The 21,150-nt window shown below is 42.0% G+C and overlaps 1 protein-coding gene across 6 annotated transcripts in view; it reads left to right on the top strand.

Annotated features, from left to right (window-relative positions):
- ARHGAP24 (Rho GTPase activating protein 24) overlaps positions 1-21,150 on the top strand; it is a 213,157-nt gene that overhangs the window by 74,234 nt on the left and 117,773 nt on the right. For all 6 annotated transcript variants that reach the window (XM_065061793.1, XM_021289270.2, XM_065061794.1 and 3 more), the window contains one exon: positions 5,961-6,048. In XM_065061793.1, coding sequence (XP_064917865.1) covers positions 5,961-6,048 — 88 coding nt within the window. The remainder of the gene's footprint in view (positions 1-5,960; positions 6,049-21,150) is intronic.

Consider the following 21,150-nt stretch of genomic DNA (forward strand, 5'->3'; position numbering starts at 1 on the left):
TTACTTGCATATAACAGTGGCAAGTCAGTAAGATTTGTATTTAGTAAAACTGGTTTTCATTATGTAGTGTTTACCAATGAGATTTAAAACCCTTAATGTCTACATGGGGGATAAGGGCTGTCTGGACAAAAATACTAGCTGCTTGTGGCTTTTGTTGTGGTGGGCTTTTTTTGTTTGTTTGTGGGTGGGGTTTTGTTTGTTTTCCAGACTAGGGCTTTAAGCTTGGTTTATAATGCTAGGGGCAGCCGGGCAGTTCTCTGCCTCTGCCACAGCACTGATTGGGGTTTGCAGCCAGCTGGTGAAGTCTCCCAGGTCCCTGTTTGACATACAGACATCTCTGCATGGGTAATTAAATGAAAGGGCTGGCTTTCAGAGCTGCTGTGCCCTTTTGCAGCAAGGAATTTCCGGTTCTTGGAAATACATTGTAATGGTGGAAATCAAGTCAGACTTCTAAGAGGTTACTGTAGTCAAAACCAGGCTTTTAGTGGGGATGGTACAGGTTTTATTACTGAGCTCAGTATAAGTGGAGTTCTGCCTTTGCTATGAATTTTCCCACTCACCTCATGTGTTGGTTCCTGATAGCGGAAAGGGTTCTCTTAGACTTGAGGTAATCCATTTTTGTGATGGTTTGAAGGCAAAAAAACCAGTAGCTATGTGAGGAATGAGGGTTTATAGTTAACTGGTATCAGCTTATGCATTTACTTTAACCTTCTTTGCCATGCATTACCTGTTTATAAATGCACAATACATATGTGCATGTGTGTCTTTACATGTATAAATATACATATGTATATGTATATGTATATATACATGTGCATACATACCAGGTATATTAAGTCTGGGTTTATGAACAGGCATTACTGTGAAATACAGTGGATGGCTTTCAGGCTGCTGCCTTGTGAACACTAGTGATGTTGAGATTGTTGTCCAATAAATGCAGTATTTTTCAGTGTCAGGTGCTATCCAAGTTGAAGTGCACAGTTGTTCTTATGTGTGACACTCAGGATTTTCTGGAAGCAGCAATGCTGACAAACAACACAACAGTGCTGCATTGTACACAGCTTTGAGTCGTGTGACAGACACACGTAGCCAAAGATCCTTTCTGCCTCTTAATCCTGCCTGTCACCTGCCTGCTTCCCAGCTGATAACCCTTCCTGCCTCCATGAAAGCTGATGTTGTTTTCTTTACCTCTTGTTTGCTCTCTGAGAAAACCTTGTCCAACCAACCTGTGGAGATGTTTAGTCTGGCACCACCTAGGGAGAGAGCGAGCTTGGCACCTGATTGTGGGCTGCAGACCTTCTTAGCTGGTCTGACGGACACAGTCCAGCTGGAGTAGCAGCCTTCTTGCAGAGAGGCATGAGGAGCTGGGCTGCGTTCGTTCAGGAGCTGCACTCTGGCAGTCATAAAACCCTGGAAACCGTTGCCAAACCAAGGCAGCCGCTTCTGTGCCATTGTGGTTAACCAACCTCAGGCAACAGACAAAAAGTGAGAAACTACGCGAAGATTGTCTGAGTTAACCGAAACTACGTAAAGGTGCCAGAAAAAAATTCCTGGGAAGAGTTTCCTGTGAAATAGCAAAAAGAGATACATAAACGTAACACTTACACTGAAAGCAGAAGTAGGATTCGATGATTTTTGATCTGTTACGAAAGTTGGAAGGGCAGGAGGAGCATTTGATAGGAATGCTGATGGAGTCAGCTTCACAAGTAGCATTTTTAAGGGGTGTCAGGACAAATTAGAGCAAGCAAATAGACCAGTTAAGCTTTGTGAAACTGCATTAGAATGAATACTGAAGACATTATTTTGGCAAGAAAGCAGTTAATTTCCACATGTCTACATGCTTTTGAGCATTTTTTAAATGCATCCAGAGGTACCAAAAAAAGTTGCATTTGTTCATAGTTGCCGGTCTGCATCCTAAAGGCATCAGAATTCCTTGTACCATAAGCTTTCCTGGGGAGAATGTGGTATCTCTTGAACACTGGTGATAACTCTGCTTCAGGAAATAAAGCTCAGACAGGGCTGGGGAATCCATGCCTAGGGAAGGAGTAGTGGAGAAAAAAAAAAGAAGGCGGCAGAGGGTTGCTTTGCTGTTACAAAGTGTTACACAGAGTGTGCAAAACAGAGGCATGGTTGTCTTGAAGCCCTTGTGTGGTGAATGTCCTGTTTCCTCTTCCACGCTTCCTTATGTCTTCTATCTGCTCAGTGGTGCTCAAAGTGTTGCAGAGATCCAGGGTGGGATAAAACATCTCTTGACTATGGCTATAATACTATGACTCTAATCCAAAGCTGATTTACGACATTCTTGCTGCACTGCAGTGTTTCATCAGGTACTTTAACTGAGTAGTAATTTTTGTTTAGTTAAAAGCTTTGTATATTCAGATTTTTAACAAAAATGTTGTGCTGCTATTAAGGTGATCTTTGTTTTGAAGCAACAGTGTGGTGTAGGAATATACCATGTGAGTGAGAAGCTCCTTTGAAAGTGTGCTAGGTACTTGGGGAAAAGGCCAGTTGGGCAACCCAAACTTCTCCTGCATCCTGTGAGTCACCCTCGGTGCTCAGCTAGAGAAGCACAACTGTCCTGGTAAGGACAGACGTGCTGGATATTGAAAAAAAGGCCCAGTTTTACTGCAACAGGAGCTCGGCAAAATGCTGCTGACCTGATGGAGGCACAGCCCATGCAGAGAACAGCAGTGTGAGTGAGAGATTTAGGTTGGGGCCATATTTTTCTCCCACTCCCTTTTTTTTTTTTTTGTTTTACTTACTAGAAACTGTATGTCTTGTTCCCCTGTTGGCACCATGTTTCCTTCTTTATTTTTGGGAGCAGAACATAAACCTGATGAAATCTGTAGTCTTAGGTTGAGATTTCTTTTTTTTTTTTTTAACAGTTTAGAATGATTTGTAGAGTTTGATACAAAGCGATGTGAAGTGTTCTAATTATGGAACATTTACATGCACTGATACCCAAGTCAAAAACATGTATTTCCTCTGGAAATCACCTTTATCTTTTATGTGCAAATTACTGTCTTGTTAGGTGTCTAAGACTATATAGTTCCTTCTCTCTTCTTTCCCCTTGGAATTAGAGGCTCAGTGGGAAAAACAGAGCTTTTTGAAATGTTGCAACTCTGATAGCCTCTGAATTCACCCAGCTGGAAGGATGGGCCAGATCTCACACCTTAAGGGCTCAGAAGGACAACCGAGCAAGGGGACAGTGGCACGGGGACTGCAGCTGTGCCACGTGAGGGGACACAGGGGTTTCCTTAGGGTGGAGAGGTGTTCCCTGGTTGTCCCTGTGTTCTTGTGAAAGACCCTGCCAGCTGCCGTGAAACGGAGCACAGGGACACCCCGGGTTGCCTGGGTGCAATTCTCTAGGTGGCTGTAGCACTTACTGAAGGGGAAGTGCTGCTGAATGGTGAATGCCCAGCTGGGTGTGAAACCAGACAGAATGGGAAGTGAAAGAGCTGCAATCAGTCTCTTAGGCTTTTCCTGCTAGTCTGGGCCATCCAGGTGCATGTTGCACAAACAAGGCTATTTTCTCATTAAAAAAAGAATCACACATATATATTTTTAAGTATTTTATGTGTACTCATGTTTCCAATAATACTTCTGAAAGTAGACAGTAAAATAAAATTAGCATTTGTGGACATGTTTTCTTTTTAAACCACAGCAATATTCTGTATGGTTTTCATATCTGGGTTCCCTTCATATTAACTTGGCTGGCTTGTGTGGCTTTAGGCTTCATATTTGAGTGGATGAAATAGGTTTCATCTATGAAATGAAGGTGCTAATGTTATAAATACCGTGACAATATTTTTCTTATGTTCTCAGAAACATATCATTAAGACAACTATCTCTAAGGTAAATAATAAAAGGATTTTACGTCAAAGAATCAGTAAGCATCACATTGTAATGAGACTGCAGTGTATGCACTGCTAATGAGTTGACAGCAAAGTTGAATGCAGTTTTCATTTACTGTCTCTTAAATTGATTTTACTTTACAGTGCTGTAGGCTAGGTTTCCTTAATGTTATATTTTTGTCTAATTGAATAGCAAGACACATAATTAGCTTCAATACACTGCACACATTCACTGATACAAGCTCCTGAGCCAGTTAAATTTATTCCAAAGTGAAAAACTCTAAGACTTTGCTCTGTTTATCCTGTGTGCTGGGTGAAGCTTTTTTTAGGTATTCCTTATATTTGCTGTTTTTTCCCTCCAGCTGTTATATGAGGAGTTGAGCTATTTTGTGAACTATCTTTTCCCCCTTTTTTTTTTTTTTTTTTTTTTTTGTAATTGCTGCTTATATCAGGAACAAAGCAAAATAGCTTCTGGTAAGGCTGTTGGACCAGGGCACTTGATGCATGTGCAGTGAGCAGGAAAGCTGCCCCCAACTGCTAATGCCCCCTAGCAGAATCTGTTTCATCTGTTTTCAGTAGAAGGTATCATAGTGTTTCATGGAGGTGATTTTGTCTGATCTGATAAAACACCTGTGCACATTTTCTTTGGCTTCCTGGGGCACGCTGCACCCGCAGGCAGACAACAATACACAAACGTGTCAGTGTAGAGCTCAGTCTTCACCTCAGCTGGTACAAATACTGGTTTTGTGAAACATCTGTTACTTGTTTCTTCAGATGACTTTTTCCTGTTGGTTTCTAAGGTCATCTTTGTGAAAATACTACAGCATTCTGCATGTCTTGCCATCCCAATGATTGTAAATACTTCTTCTTGTAGTGAAGGTTAAAGGCCGTAGAGATAAATGCTGGATTATCAGAATTGACATTTTTCCTGCAAAGGGATATCTTTATTACTGTTTAGATTAGGGGTCTGGCAAATATTTAGAAGCAGAGTTTGGTGAAACTGATGTGGAAAATGGTGCTTATGTGGCTTAAACAGCCAGATAAGTTCTATAGGTTGTTTACTGTGGCGAGAGGGGCACTGTTATGCATTAATTAGGAAATATTGGTAAGTAGGCATTAACTCCCATTAACAGTGACAGAGACCTTGTACCTAACACAATTCCTAGGATGCTTCTCTGAAAACTTGCCCCTGGATAGCCATTCCAAAATAATTAAGGGCTGTCTGCTAACGAAGGAGGAAACAGGAGGAGCTGTAATACTTGAAAATGGAAAAGAGCTCCTGGAGGAAAGGGGTGGTTTAGCCATCCCATGTGGCAGCAGGGCAAAGAGGGAGAAAAAATAAGTAGCTATGTCTTCACTCCACTGCAGCCTCAGAAATGTATTGAGTGTTGCAGTGCCACATCAGGCATTGTTTTCGGTAACCAGTGTTAACAAATACGCACAGCTACAATTCCCCATCTGCCTTCTTCAGGTAGTGAAGTTGCAGTAAAGGTGTTCAGTGCCTGTCACAGAGGTTACCTGACATCTGGCTGCCTGGGGCAAGTGCAGCTTTGACCAGGGCTTGCTGTGCCCGCTGTGGCTTTGCAGCGTGCCGGGGAGTGCTGTGGGATGTTTCCTCTGTCCTGCTGCTCGGGAAAGGGCACAGAGCAGGAATGGGGTGTGTGCCCTGCAGATTGAGGCTACTCTGCTGTCCATGTATCCTTCGGCTTTAGCTAAGTAGTCTAGGTGGTAAGTTCATCTGCTTCACGCATGCGACTTCATAGCTTTTTACTGACAGGTTCAAACTGACCGTTTTAGTCTTCAATTTCTCCTGCAGCACAGCAGAATTAGTACATGTACATTAGTACAAAAATCTGCATGGTATCAAAAACCTGACAGATGAAAAAAAGCTAAAGCCATTACTGAATACCTTGGTTAAAGAAGGGGATCTATGATGTTGGCTTTTGGGATAATTCTTCCTCAGTCTCGCTTTGGAAGTCAGCTGCCCAGGCACAACACTACAAATTGATTTATGCCTCAGTCCAAAAAGGAGAAGGGTTAATCTTTCGAAAGCACGTTAGCAGTTTTGATTCTATGTTTGTTTGTTTTTTTTTTTTTTTTCTTTAGGGTACCATCTTTCTGCCTGGCAACAGAGTAATTGAGCATCCCTGCAATGAAGAAAGTCCAGGAAAGTTCCTTTTTGAAGTTGTTCCAGGTAGGATATCTTACTCCACAAAATAAGTCTTTGCAGCTTTGTTCTCAGTGGCAAATGGCCACGTCTGTTCTACCAGAGCAGAAGCTGACGGTGATTAATGATTCAATTTAAGAAAAAAAAAAAAAATTGGTTAATTTGTTAATACTTTGATTCATAATTGTTTGTTTGCATTCAGGCAGTGTGGGAAAAGGACATTTTTTATTTGTCAATGTAAAGTATCATTGTTCCACAGCAAGGGGCTGCACCACTGAGTGGCATAGTGACAGTGCAAGTGTATTTGATAATTATTTTGGGTTATATTGGATGTTATTGCGTAGTGTGACTGGTGGTAATAAAGTAATCTATAATTCAGCAGCAACAGCTTATCAGTATAGCACATGGACTTGTTGGTATCACGACCATAAGAATTCTCCCTGTTTGCTGTGGGTGGTTAAACCGCTTGTAACAACAGCAATTGTCAGCTGAGTGGTACTCGTGACTGTGTTGCCTCAGTCATTTGCTAGACCTGCCAGCATCCAGTTAGCCACTAGGTTTATTGAGTATATTCTGTTAATCCCCATATTACTTTTCAATTTACTTTTGCATTATGGCCATTTAAAAGGGTAAATATAAGATAATGTTTATTGAAACTCATCTCCATGTTCTTGCTCTTAAACCATAATCAGTCTCAAGGCAAAAATGTAGGAGTCTTGAGTGATGCACAGAGATTTTGATATGTTGTAGAAGTATAAGAAATATGAAGGAGACTACAGAGCGAAGGAGGCCAATCACTCAGCAGGTAAGGATGAACACAGCGAAGTGGAATTTGCAGACACAGCTCAGCACAGGGAGGCTTTATTTTTCCTTTTATACGTAGCATGGAATTTGATTATGAAAGCTATGTACAATCAGAGGTTAGTATGCAAAGAAAGCAAGCATGTTATCTGTTTGGGAGGTTCACTTAACATTCACCTCAGGTTGAATCAGCCACAGTTTAAAAAGTTTCTTACTGAGGTCTGTATCTTTCATGTGTTCAAAATTGGAAGAAACCGATTATTAACATTGCAAGCCTGGGGTTTACTAAAATCTTGTTTCAACTGAAAATTAATGGAGTTTTAAGTTATAAAAAATGCTTGCTTTTTTAAAATTTTCTTTTTCCATACCAGAGCACACAGAATACTTTCTGACCTGAAATTTCTAGGCAAAGCTGGTATTTATTCTGGATGTTGTAGATGGGAAAGAGAGAAGCCAGCTCCTGCACTTGTAGCTGTTATTGCAGCAGGGTCTGTGTGCTGTGGAGGGGATGTGCTGTGCTGAGCAGACAGGAGTAGACTGGCACTGATTTTGGTGATGATGCTTCCTCTCCTGATAAACATGACCCTGGAAGAAGCATCTTTAGTTCCTGCCACAGGTTAAACTGTGGTCTGTGTGAATTTGGAGTGGAGAATAATTATCTATGGCCTGAGATGTGTGTGGTACGGGCAGGAAAACCTCCCTGTGTAGCCGTGCAGGCAGCTCTGTGGCACCATGGATCCCTGCCTGGGGGGAATCTGCCACCACTGAGGTGCAGAAAGGTTCCTCAGATACAGCTTGTGATTCTCCGTAACAGGAAGGAATCTGGCTGATAACAGGGTGGTAGGAAATGGTAATGGAATAAGGCTCAAACAGTGAAATGTTTGTTTTGAAGACAGGTCCTTTTGTCCATGTTGAAGCACCTTCCTCAGAGATCACTCATTTTCTATGTATGATGCTGTCCCAAAGGCCACTGGTACCTGTGGGAGCTGTACAGCACATCTGGATGTCAGACTGTACTTGATGTGCTGCCAAGTTTCAATGTTTATACCACAGTACCTGTCTGTTGCCTAAACTGTAGAGAAACTCCAGCAAATGCCATGTTTCACCCAGTTTTTAAGTAACCTGTATGCTGTTAAGTCATAACCACAATCTGTTTTGTTTCTGCTCCCATAATACAATCTACTCTAGGTGACCCTGCTTTAGTAGGTGGGTTGAACTAGATGATCTCCAGAGGTCCCTTCCAACCCCAACCTCTCTGTGATTCTGTGATAATTTGGCTGTTTATTGCTGGTTTTCAAGGTGTCAGCTCCCCTCACTTGATTTCCTTCCAGCCTGAGCACTTCTGTGCCCAACCTCACCATCCTTCTTGCCCACGTTAAACCTGGGGCCGCATAGCTGACGATGGGAGTACTGGCTGCTGCACTGATGGGCAGCGCTCTCACGATTTTCTCAAAATATTTCTTACTATATTTCTATGCAGTCAAGTCAAAAAGTAATTTGCAGGGACTTCCTACTAGAGCAATTTTCCTGATGAGATACTATGCCAAGAATTTATGACAAAAGTTTTTGGGAGATCAGATGGGTCATTTCATGCTGTGGCACTGGTCTCTGGGGGATCAAACTAAAATGGAGACTCAGAATGATTGTGGAGGCATCACAGTGCCTGTAGAAGTATGGTCAGCTGTATTTTAAGCAAAGATGAAGTGAGCTTTGCCATCATTGTGTTACTGCTGCTTTTCAAGGCGAGTATTGTCAGCCTTCTGTAATGGAGCTGATGGTCGTCTGTTTCCCCTTAGTGACCCAATATAAAACTCAGCTTTATAGGCTGACAGCTACAAAACTGAGCTCATTGCTTGTAATAGAGAATAACATCTTGTAGCCAAAGTTCTGTGTCGCCTTTGTTAGCTTTCACGTGAGAAAAGAGCTACAGAGGAACAGAATCTATTTGCAGGGAGTTTTGTTTTTCTTTTTAAAATTTTGTCAGCCTAAGTGAACATTATGTTAAATGTATGGTGCTGAAGCTCACGCTGCTTTTGGCATTTTGCTTTCTCCATAGTAAAAATGGAAGTAATTTCAGCTATGGTCCCAAAGGCAATGGTGACAAGTTCTCTTTTTGTCTGTCATGTCTGTGGGCGGCCTGGAAACTTGTGTGTGTGTTTGTTTGTTGGTAATACATGCAAATTATTTTGGGAATGTATGTGGGAGTTGGTTTTTACTGTGAAACTAATTCTCTGTGCACACTCATCTCTGAAGATGAATGAAAGAAATGTGTGTGGAGACAAGCATCTTGGAGTTTTCAAACTGTAATTAAAATACAGATGCATTTAATTTGCATTTTCAAAACATTCTGTTCATTCCTTAAGTCATTACATTGTTTAGTAATTTTTTTTCTCCTTCTATACTGATGAAGTTACTTTACAGGAGTAAAACTGTCTCCTGTATAGCATGAGGCCCACACTGCACTTCTTTGCTGGAGTTTCCTATACCAGAGTCAGGGTGACCACGAGGCGATTTCTGGTTATTAACAGCCTCTCTTGCACCTGGAGGAATGTTTCATATCACTTTTGGTGATGGTTCTTGAATAGCAATTAAATAGCAAATGACTGGATGGGACTAAAATGATAAGTGCCTCTTTTTTTAAATTTGACAGGGGGGAAAGATGTATTTTGTAAGAACCTAAGTCCATCCTGACTCTCAAGTCATAAGAAACCAGAAGAGAGTTTAAATAAATAACTTCTTAAGGGGGAGTTTGCATACATAAGGAAGCTGTGTGATTTGGTTTATCCAAATGATTCTGCTTTATTTGCTGGTTGTTATTAGTTGTGTTTAGAACTTAAAGCCTCATTCTGTGTATTTGCTTCCTTCAAAAGGAGCCTTGAGGGTTTTAACTCTGTTACGCAGCTGTAGTGGGGGAAGGCATTTGTGTTTGTACAGAAGTGAACCAAGTGACCGGGTGAACTAGATGCTGCCTGTTGGTAGGTGGGTGCAGAGTGTCACTGTGACTTCCATAAAGACACGTGAAGGCACGCGTGTTTGCATGTGCAGTGGTTTGCAGGTGAGGGACTCGATTACTTAGTGGGTCGGGGTTGCTGCACCCTGTTTGTTCCAGGAGGAGTTGAATGCAGAGAAGTTGGAACCTGAGTCTCATCCATTGTTTTTCACGCAAGGCTTGAGCCTGAGCGTCTCTTTTAGAGTTCCCTGGACTTTCCAAGGATTGATGCCTGAAGGCATTTTGAGCAAGGGCAGTATGGAAAGCCTTGCTATAAGAGCCTGCGGCTTTCCTGAGGATGTGGCATCCTGGTCTCCTTGTGCACTTCAGAAGAGTACCACCTTCTCAAAATAATCTGGGACTGGGTAACCACCAAGTAGAGATGATGGATATTTAATAGGTAGAGGAATGTGCTTTATGATGGGACTGTGGTCCTGGAAGCGAAACTGCTCATTCTGCTACATCCCAGTTGCTGTTATCTAAGATCCTTATGCTGTGGCTAATGTCCTGCTCTGTGAGTGTGATAGATCATTTTGTAGCTTGGCCTCAAGTTTAAGAAGCCAGATCACCATTTCATTGGTATTTCACCATTTGAATGTTATCATATCATGTCTTTTTTTGTCCCTGACCTGTATTGTGTTCACATTTCACAAAGAAACAGCACTGAAGATGAGCTTACTTGTAGGGCCATGTTTGCTAGTGTGTGATCTGTTTGCCTGCCGTGTTCTAAGGCATGAATTTCCCTACGGATACAAATATCCCAGTGATATCTCTGAGTTGTTCAGTGCAGGAGTATTAATATTTTCTTAGAACTGTTTAAACTGAAACATAAAATTCCAAATGTTGGTTTTGTATATTCCTTGTGGAATGTGTTGCTTTTAAACTTGACATACTTGAGCTGTATCATTCACCATTGCCGAGGTATCATAATCCAGCATTTGTGTCTATGCGAATGAATTGGTACTTCGGCATTACTGAGTTACCGAAGTCTGTTCACCCTTCAGAACTATTCTCAGTACAGCCCCAGTTAGGTGTCTCCAGTTCAAAGCATGGTATCATTCTAAGGGGTTATTCAGGCTGTTAGGAAATAGCTGTAATACTTAAGAGAAGTTATTTGTAGTCTTTGCTGTGGCTTTTTTGTGCACTTGTGTGTCTGCTGGTTTCTGGGGTGCCTGGTTCCTGGTCCATCTCCCTTCTCATCAGGGAACACGGGGCCTTTCTTGACGTGCAGATGGTGAAGACTGCCGAAAGCAGGAGTTACCTTCAGCCCTGCACGCTTTCGTTTGCTTAGGGTCAGTTTGTCAGGCCTGAGAGCTGTAGTCAAGAGAACAAGCCCAAACACAGTGCTGAGGAAAATCACACCACTTTGATTCTGGTTTAGATGAGCTCTCTCTGTGCACAGTTTTTCTGTACATACTTCTTTCAGAGAGCAGTTAGTTTCTCGGTGATGTTATGCAGCAGAAGTGTTGGTTCCCTTTTACGGTATGAATTGAAAACAGGCCAAGGGGATTGCTGCAATGAGACAACTCACTATTGTTTTTCACGTAGAAAGTAGTACTGGATATAAATCAAAATATGGCGTACTTAAAATACTGAAGCTACCTACCCAAATGCCTCAGCTGGACAGTGTGTGAAAGAAAATCAGTTTCCCTGGACTGCTGTGTACTTGTTTCTGACACTCAGGCCGTCTGTTCCTCCGTGATACTGTTAAAACATTTGGCTGCTTTTGCATCACAGCTTCTCTCCTAAGAATTATTTTCAGGTAACTTAGGAGCCTGCAGTAAGTTTTACAAATCGATGTAAGGGAAGTGCTACCAAATGCTGTTGTGGGGAGTGCCCTACAGAGTATTCCTGTATTATTTTGGAGAACTTGAGTTCACAGCATGTTTCAATTTCTTTTTTTTCTGGCATGAAATTCTTATGCTGTGCTTTTCAGAACAGTGGGCAGCATTTCATTGGGTTGCTAGACTGACTTTATGGACTTGTGAAGCCTTTGAATACAGAGCAATTCCCAAAAGCCTGTGGCTTTATTAGAGAATCTCTGTGAGGGAGTGAAATATTAATTCCCAGAACTCTGAAAATATTAACATGATTTTTTCATCAGTCATGTAAAAAAAGGTGTCCATGGGCCTTTTCCTTTATTCCTTTATGTCTGTAATTGCATACCGTATGGCAAATTAAATTTCCTGCAGACTATCTCTTTTGGTAGGGAGCATGAAGTAGGTTTGAGTTTTGGTCTTTTTTTTCTTTTTTTCTTTCCTTCCTCCTTCCATCTTCCTCCTTCCTTCTTCCCCACTTCTTCTGCTTCTTCTTCCCCACTTCTTCTGCTTCTTCTTCCCCACTTCTTCTGCTTCTTCTTCCCCACTTCTTCTGCTTCTTCTTCCCCACTTCTTCTGCTTCTTCTTCCCCACTTCTTCTGCTTCTTCTTCCCCACTTCTTCTGCTTCTTCTTCCCCACTTCTTCTGCTTCTTCTTCCCCACTTCTTCTGCTTCTTCTTCCCCACTTCTTCTGCTTCTTTCCCCTTCCATCTTCCTTTCTTGCTTCTTTCCCCTTCCATCTTCCTTTCTTGCTTCTTTCCCCTTCCATCTTCCTTTCTTGCTTCTTTCCCCTTCCATCTTCCTTTCTTGCTTCTTTCCCCTTCCATCTTCCTTTCTTGCTTATTGCTTCTTCTTTCTTGCTTCCTTCCTTCCTTTCTGTCTTTCTCCTTTCTGTCTTTCTCCTTTCTGTCTTTCTCCTTTCTGTCTTTCTCCTTTCTGTCTTTCTCCTTTCTGTCTTTCTCCTTTCTGTCTTTCTCCTTTCTGTCTTTCTCCTTTCTGTCTTTCTCCTTTCTGTCTTTCTCCTTTCTGTCTTTCTCCTTTCTGTCTTTCTCCTTTCTGTCTTTCTCCTTTCTGTCTTTCTCCTTTCTGTCTTTCTCCTTTCTGTCTTTCTCCTTTCTGTCTTTCTCCTTTCTGTCTTTCTCCTTTCTGTCTTTCTCCTTTCTGTCTTTCTCCTTTCTGTCTTTCTCCCCTCCTTCGTCTTTCTCCTTTCTGTCTTTCTCCCCTCCTTCGTCTTTCTCCCCTCCTTCGTCTTTCTCCCCTCCTTCGTCTTTCTCCCATCTTCTTTTTTCATTTTTTTCCCTCTTTTTCCCTCTTTTTTCTTTTTTTTCTGTTTTTTTTTTTTTTTTTTTTTTCTTTCTCTTTTTTTTTTTAGTTTTTGAGGGAAAATGGCCTCAAGTTGTGCCAGGGGAATTTCACTTTGGATATTAGGAAAAACTTCACGGAAAGGGTTGTGAAGCGCTGGAACAGGCTGCCCAGGGAAATGCTTGAGTCACCATTGCCGGAGGTGTTTAAAAGACGTGTACTTGTGGCACTTATGGACATGGTTTAGTGGTGGACTTGGCTGTGTTAGATTAACAGTTAAACTTAATGGTCTTAGAGGTCTTTTCCAACCTAAATGATTGTATTATTCAGATCACCCTATATTGCTTAGGTCTGTGTACTCATGACTGAGTCAGGAGTAATCTGTGTTTTTTGTGTGTGTGTGTCACCCTGGTTTTACTGTCAGTAAACAGGCCCTTTAGCCTCCACAAGTGTGTTGTGAGGTTTAAGATAAATAGCTGCCAGTGTGTTGTAATGTTATTGAAAACTCTCCAGTTCCCTGTTGATATACAGTGCTTAGCAGATGAAGCCGTTCGAGACTTTAGCTGTGAGTTGTTAAACATCTGCAATGGAAAGGCCACAGTAGGTGATAATTCATGCCAGATACTGATGGGCAGAATTTTTAATTAAGGATCCATGAAAGCCTTGAAAATGTGGATTTGATAGGTTGAGCTGCATTTTTTCCTTAAGGGACACAAGTAACACAAAACAGGAATTACAGATAAATGGGGTTTTTTGCCTAAACGAGCAGTTTTATTTGTAGTACTCCCATGTACTTTAACAGGTTGGATACCAGATAATTACTGTAGCCTCTATTTCAATATTATTGTCTTCTGTTATCAATACTTTGCAGTCCAAGGAGGCATATGACGGCAGGACTTATGTGGGATGGGGAAGGTTTGACTCTACAGCAAGGCACCAAACAGAGCAGATGATTAGCTGACATGTTTGAGCATGACTGGTATAATTCAATGTGATGTCTCAGGATGGAGATGTTTTAGAAGGTTTTGAACCCTGTTGTTTTGAAGTAGAAGTATTTGTTTTCCATAAGGATGTAGCCTTTTGAGAAATAAAGAGCAAGAGTTCCCTGCTTAATCTTCTCAATGGAAATGGACACATCAGAGGTGAGGATATTCCCACATGTATTGCAAGTAGCTTTCCTGAATGCTTAGCAGAGTGCTTGGAACACAGTGCACTAAGCAAATTTCTTTCTCTTGACTTTAGGAGAGAGTTGTTTGTGGTTTCAGAGATTTCCCATCCTGCTGCAAGAAAAGCCTTTCCGCAGTGTGCAGACTCCAGCACTGATGTACTCTCTCTGCCTTTGCTGTTGTGCAGATGCTCTGTATTCCGTTCACCATCAGCATGGCTAGAACAGAATTGATTCCCTTTTCTGCATGATATAAAACCCAAAGACAAACCATTAAACCAGTCGGCTGCTTTGACTTGTTCCCTGCGCTGAATTCTGATCTCCTCCTGGTGTGACCTCGGTGGATTTAATTGGTGCTGCCACAAAGATGAATGTGTGCCCCTGCCCACGCTGACAGCCAGCAGTGCCTCTTCATTAGCTGTCAGGAGCATGGGACCTCAAGGGCATTGCTGATACTGCTGGCTTGAACTAATTATGCCTCCAATATCTTCTGGAGGGAGCAGGCAGGCTGTTTAATCAAACAGGCACCAGCCTTTCTGCATGTAGATATCTCTGTGTAATGGCATCTCGTGCTAAAGCAGCTTTGAGCGCTGCCCATTTCCTAGTGAAGATCCCCTGAACACATTGCTGCGCTTATTAACAGGGTGATTTCTCAAATATGTATTTGTTAGGGAACCACTTATTTGCATGTGGACGCATTGGCACGTTCTGTCTTGTTCTTGTCCTTCAAATAAAGTTGTAACAACTCTGTTTTTTTTTTAAGCAACCCCTGGAACTGCAGGAGTCAGTGAGCCAGAGAAATGAAGCCAGCTGAAGCTTTGCTTGTTTCTCACAAGGTTAATGGTGAGGGCTCAGTGGGAATGAACTCTTTCCATCCCGAGCAGCAGTTCTCGTGATGTGCAAATATTTGATGTGCCCATAATAGGGTTGCCTACTTCATTGTGTTTAGGAAAGTGAGACCCAAACCATCCCCAGTCTTATATCCCTGGGAAATGAGATGGTGGGTCATGCCTCCAAGCTGTTTTGCTGGCACGATAAAATCTGCTAATTTCAAATTCTGATCCCTTCAGATCAATTCATATAACATCCCTCTTAGCCATGCTTTTTGTGCCCTTGTTGTCACAGCTGCGTGGAACACAGAGTTCCACGTACCTGGAACTTTGTGTTCCAGTTCCAGCAGTGACTCCTTCCATAACATTGGACCAAGTACTATCTCTGTGTGTCCGTGTGTCTGTGCACATTTAATGGAGATGATTCCTGCATCCTTGTGAAAATACAAGCCTTGCACATTGATGATGTTAAGGAAATGTGAATCTGAACTAGTGATAGCCAGCAATAAGTTTTTATAACCTTTATACCGGGGGTCTGGGGAAGACCAGGATTGTGACACATAGTTGTGGAGTGATATGAGTAGTTATGCCTCTGCTTCTTCATGCAAAAGATCCCCTTGTGATATCACATCTGTTTAAAGACCAAGACTGGTGGAACTCGGTGTTTGGGCTACTGAAGGACTACCAGAAAAGGTCCTGTTTGTCCTACAAGGGGAGATGGGGCCCCTTTTCCCCATAAGAAGATGTGGTCCATTTTCTGGTAGAAATCCGGCACTTGTATCTAGCATAGAACAGCCTGCAATAGCTGATTTAAAACAGCATTTATTTAAATATAGTAATATTAATTAATATTTTTTAGTCAGACAAAACCTAATCTGATAGAAACTATAGCAGTTTAGGCCATCTGCTTTTAAAGCCAAAGGAGTTAAATGTGTTTGCAAGAACAGTTTAAAGAAAAAAATTAGAGAGTCCTTTCATCTGCTGCATACGAGAGTCTGGAATATAATGGGGATGGTGTCTTTAAAAACTTACGTGGCATAAGTGCGACCTTAGAGGTCAAGTTTGTGGTGAATGTTTACCATGTGTCTGTGTACACCAGATTTGCTTCTAAAGAGGATGTAACTCATGTTGTCATGAAAATTACTTTTTGGGGACATGGTTTATTCCCAGCCTATTTAAATGCCACCGGTTGTAATCACAGCTGTGACGAGTTTTGCCAGTTTTTTCTTCACCTCAGCACTGCAGCTGGCATTTAAGCTTGATTGGCAATACTGAAGTTGACAGATGGCTCAGGTGGTACCAGATAGGCAGAGGTGGTTTCCATGAAACCTGGTGGCCCATGGAAAGTGAGAAAGGTAACTGGAATGAGAGCTTGTTGCTCTGACAATTTCCGAGAGTGACTTGTTGACCAAATAGGGAAAAAAAAAAGCGATATTGTAGTTTTCCATTGTTCTGTTTAGGTGTGTGGAATTTCTTGAACTTCTACCAGTAGTGCAGACTCTGTCGGGCTGAAGATAAATGATGACCCAGCTCTATGTCTTGAATGAGTTTGAAGCTTCAGCAGGTCTTCAGCAGTGTCTGTGTTATGTCCATTAACTACATGCTACAGAACATTTTGTTTGCCAATACGGAATCATGTATGTTGATACTTCTGGGATATTCTGGTGTGTAAATATTATACAAGCCTGTGTCTCAAGCCCCAAATGCCTTTTATCTTTCTGGCTATGGTGGCAGTCTGAATGACATATTTGGCAGCTACTAGCTTCATTCTTTTTTGTAGCTTCACTTATGTCCCTCTAGTGGTGACATCAAAAAAAGTCTAGTGAAGTAATAGATGTACTGCTGTGTTGGATAACCTGTTCAGGGCTTCAGTTTCTAACTCATTTCATGACAGCAGTATCCTTGACATATCATGAAGCACAGCTCAAAACTTAGATCACCAAACAAATTCTGTGAAGTGGGAAGACAGTACTGGGAAAAACAAAAAAGGGGTGGTAAATTGGGCATTTTGAGAAAATATTTTTGTAAAGATCTATATTTTTGTTACTTTGAGGAACTGCTGTGATGGTGATTACTTCGCTGTCTATATCTGACCGTAGAATTGAGGATCCATCAGCTTAAGTGAACAGGCAGAGTTTTAAACCTGTTACAATGGTAATGTTTTCATTGCATTTTCCCTGTGTGCACTTGCTGTATTTCAGCTGTTGAAAGAGGATCTGTACTTGATTACCCTAAGTAATGAAAATAGTGGTGTAGGAAGTAGTGAGTAGTGCTTTGGAGGGATGCTCCAAAGTATAGACGTTCAAGATGTGGTTGTCTTGTGGGGTGTACTGCTAGTCTTTTGCAATAATAATAATAATAATAGTGACTTTTCTGTGCTTGATGCTGTGTTTAGCAAGAAATTGTGCAGATGCAAAAAGTAAACCAAGAAAATGCGTATACCTCCTCTGGTGGTGTCCCACTTAAAACAGCAGGAAGGGAAGAGCATAGGTGGCTTGCCTGAAGCTGTCCATGAAGCTGGTGATTGGGTCTGAAGGCAGATCTCAGCTCCTTGGGGCACCAAGAGCTGGTGTCCCTGATGTAGGAGGCAAAAGTACTCAGGCAGCGAGCTTGGGAAACCCCTCATCTCTGAAAGTAGTGGGAAATGCAGACTCCTTTTGAATTAAAGGATGGTTTAGTCAAACATCCTCAAAATCCAGTACTTCCTAGTGCCTAGGTCACCCCAATAGGAATTAATTATTTTCCTAAAGTTTACAGATCTTAAGGCAAATGTGCTTTGCGTTTTCTTCTGTGCTCGGGTGTTCCTGCCTGATCTAATCGTCTGTTCCATGGCTGTGGCAGTGAGAAGCTCACAAATCCTTTTGTCTTCATCTAGTCCTTCTGCAGGCTCTTCTATCTTCCCCCTTTCCCATTACTGGTGCTAGGGGAACACTGATCCACATTGAAAATAACGCATCATCTTTCAGCCTTGTATTAGAGGACTGGTATAAATCTTTTTAAGCCCATGGTGAGTGTGAGGCCCTTGCTTGTCCTTTTTTTTTCAGCACAGGTGTCAAATTTAAGGCTGAAAAGCAGAATTTCTACATTGTATGTGCCAGTTTCACAGTTACATACTAGTATGTCGCATTGATTTGTTATTCAGTGTGGTGAAAGCCAGGTTAGCCTGACCCCTCTGACAGCAAAGGAAAAGCTTTCTGTGGGATGTGAATGTCTTTCTACAGGATGACTTGTATCATCTCTACTCGTGGAGTCGTAGCTTGTACTGCTACAGCTGGACATAGAAGTCTCTGCTAATTAAATTGTATGTCTTTTATAAAGCTAATGGGTGTAGCTGCTTGTGAAATCTTTATCCTCTGTGCTGTATTTCAGATTCCTGCTATATTCATAGCTTCAGTGAATGGTTAGCTTTTATTTTCTGGAAGAAGTAACAAGGAGGAACATGATGTACTTTTGTGAAGATAGCTTAAAACTACAAGCATGAGGTTGACTCGGATCTTAATGAAGCTAGTCTACAACGTAGGTGATGATTAATGAAGGGATAATGTCAAGGAGCAGAATTTGATGGTGTTATGGTCACTTCTGCTGCAGACCAAAGTCTCTCCTGTGGGAGGGGGAGAGGGGCTGCTGCTTCGGGTTGAAACAAGCTGTACCTGGCAGGCGACGTCGGGGCTGCGTGGTGTGTCTGGGGGCAGCCTGCCCTTTCCTCTGTGTGCCACCAAGGCCGGCAGGAGGATCTGCTCTGCAAAGGGCTTCTTTCAGGGGTGACATGGAAAATGTGACAGCCTTGTCAGCTGGTCTGCTGCATGTCTGTGTGGAGGAGGGAGAAGGAAAACACCCAGGGAAGGGTGATCTTTGCAGCTTGCCAAGTGCAGCGATGGCGTCTGGGGGGGAAGACGCCATCTGCTACCATTTGGCACTGCTCGGCAGCCAGAGCACAGAGCGAGTTATTGTCCTTGACCTTGGCTGGAGGAGCTGGCAGTGTGCCCGCCTGGCTGCTGTCTCCAAAAAGAGATAGGATGGGGAGGGTTGTGGTGGTATAACATCAACTGCGTTGATGCCTTGGGTGCTGCAGTGGTGAGAGGGACAGGGGTGCCTCGGACACTGCAAAAGCAAGTGGGTGTTGCTTGCCTGTGGGGCCAGAAAGGGGCTCCCAAACCATGGTGGAATAATGTGTCTGTCAAGAACAGTAACACTGCTAAAGCTCTTACTAATGTTAGAGGGTAATAACAGGAGGTTTACACAGGCTGATGAGAGAATGAGCTGGCTCAGAGGAGACCTTGCTGAACTTGGATAAACATCCCCAAACAAGATTAGTTACACTAGGGTCTAGTTTCCTTCAGAAGAGCAGGGCGCCTGCCGCCTTGTGCCTCCCAGTTTGTGTTGTGGATTGCTGTCACCTTTAAGGGTGGACCGCGTTTTTTGGGGATGGAGAAGAACAGAGTGTGGGCTTAAGGAAAAACCTCTGATAAACTGCCTAAACCAGGTGTGTCAAACTAATTTTCGCCGGGGGCCACATCAGCCTCGTGGTTGCCTTCAGAGGGCTGATTGTAATTTTATAAATACATTTATACAGTCCTAAAATTATACTTGTGAAAATGAGTTTGACACCCCTTGCCTAAACTGTCACGTATATCTTTGCTCAAAGAACAAAATATTAGCACCCCAGCTATGGGAATAAAATGGCACAGAGATAGGAGAGCAGACTTTTAGCAGCAGGCAATCCAAACAGTAAAGCAAGGTATGAGAAGAAACAATGATGGTTGGAGATAAGGAGAATGAATCATAGAATTAAACAGTGGAGTACCAAAAAGGTATATAAAGGGAGTGTTCATATTGGGGCAACATAAGGTAATTTGGGCCTTGTTATTTTACCAATGGAAGGTCAATTTAAGCTAAAGCACAAAAATTATTAAAATATAAAACTTGTTCATGCAAGGCATGTGTGCCTGTGTGTGTTGTCTTCATGTTTGCAGTCTTGCAGAGGAGCAGTTTGGTAATGGTGAAGGAAAATCCAGGCAGGGAGAGCAGCCTGCAGGCTGTTACAGGCCCGTGATGGATAAAAGCACGTTTACCTTCCATCTGTTCCATTTCGGACAATGCCGATAGAAGAGTCATAGCTTTGACAGTGAGGGATATTTGAAACCATTGCCATTTTTAGCTGTTCCAAATTTTTCCTGATTTGTGTATTGGATGTCTATTTCTCTGTTTGGGATATATTGACAGATACGCTGCAGGTGGTGGTTAGCTGCAAGTGTTGGATAAAGTGATGGTCTCCTTGCTGTCTCTCTCTCTTCCACTGATTCACTTTGTACAGAAATGATGGGGAATATACATAATTAGGGGATATTTCTTTGGGGTATTCCAGATAACTCCAATTTTGTTTTTCTGGAACTACAGGGCATAATTTTCTTAGAGTTGATATTTATTAAGCACGTGAGTGTAGCTTGAAAAGAATAACCTAGAAGTTCAAGAGTAGTGCAATATGAGAAATATTGCCAATACTCACCAAATACAGTATTTTCCATGATTATAAAAATGTAACTATCTCATTTTTTTTGTACATCTGTGCTGCCTTGTGATTAAAAAAAGACATTGAAGTATGTCATACGTAATTCTACTTTAAATTAAAAAAAAATATATTGCAAATGTGTAAAATGGTGTACGACATAAGAATATAGTACTCAGTAGCTCTTCCTGGAAAGTGGCAAGAGATCAGCAGCACAGGCATGTAGGAGGACCTGAGATGCTACTTCAGAAAATTGTAATTGCTGGTGCTTAGTGGCGTGCGTGACGTGTGTGACACCCCCTCAAACTGTTTTAGCCCTTGCTTGAGTCACTTGACTCCACCAAGTCCTTGCATCTGACAGAGAGGCAGTAGTGCCACATGTTTTTCCTAAGGTGTTTTGTGTTCTTAGTCTGTAAGTGAAATCGAGTCTGTAAGTGAAATCCTTAATGGTTTTTGATTATTGTCTGTTTTCGTGTCAATGTCATGTTTATTTTCTGAAGCAGGTAATCCACAGTCCAGAGCTGATTAAAATCTCTCCCAAAAGCTTTTGGACTATTTCAGCCTTGATATAGACAGAGTTCATCCTTGGAGGTCTGCTGGATTTAACCTGTTTCTGAAGAGAACAAGCAAAGATTAAATACTGCACTTAGCTCTTCATCTTGCCCTTTCCTCTTTCAGTGACATAACTTGCTACAAAGAAAAATAGCAAGGTTTTGCAC

The sequence above is a fragment of the Columba livia genome, chromosome 4, assembly GCF_036013475.1.
Source record: "Columba livia isolate bColLiv1 breed racing homer chromosome 4, bColLiv1.pat.W.v2, whole genome shotgun sequence".
NCBI classification, from domain to species: domain Eukaryota; kingdom Metazoa; phylum Chordata; class Aves; order Columbiformes; family Columbidae; genus Columba; species Columba livia.